This window comes from Penaeus monodon, chromosome 25, assembly GCF_015228065.2.
Source record: "Penaeus monodon isolate SGIC_2016 chromosome 25, NSTDA_Pmon_1, whole genome shotgun sequence".
NCBI classification, from domain to species: domain Eukaryota; kingdom Metazoa; phylum Arthropoda; class Malacostraca; order Decapoda; family Penaeidae; genus Penaeus; species Penaeus monodon.
Genome location: NC_051410.1, coordinates 39024874 through 39025187, shown reverse-complemented (window position 1 = coordinate 39025187; position 314 = coordinate 39024874). Strand labels below are relative to the sequence as shown.

General features: G+C 40.4%; 1 protein-coding gene across 1 annotated transcript in view; it reads right to left on the bottom strand.

Annotated features, from left to right (window-relative positions):
* The window catches only part of LOC119589244, a gene marked incomplete in the record, with an annotated part of 3509 nt that overhangs the window by 1081 nt on the left and 2114 nt on the right, over positions 1-314 (bottom strand). The window contains 1 exon segment of the mRNA XM_037937857.1: positions 141-279. Coding sequence (XP_037793785.1) covers positions 141-279 — 139 coding nt within the window.

The window sequence follows — 314 nt, the reverse complement described above, 5'->3', positions numbered from 1 at the left end:
AAGAAAAGGTACAAGACTTCAAGGAAAATGCAGCATTAATCAAATCAAAGAACAGTTTCAAAACAAATGTATGCTTCAGTATACAGATATATCAGAAGCATTCTCATCAACAGTCTCAAATAATTTTCACTTCTACTGACTATGTGCAGAGCGTGAGGAAAGTTGGGTCTCTCTCGCTCAATGGACAGGTGCTGGTTGAAGTTCCTGTGGGGATGCAGGAAATGGGGGCAACGTGGGATCTGACAGGCATTACGTACTAGAAGCAGCCTCTCATCATATCTGAAAGGAGAAAATATTCTATCATATGCAGTTAC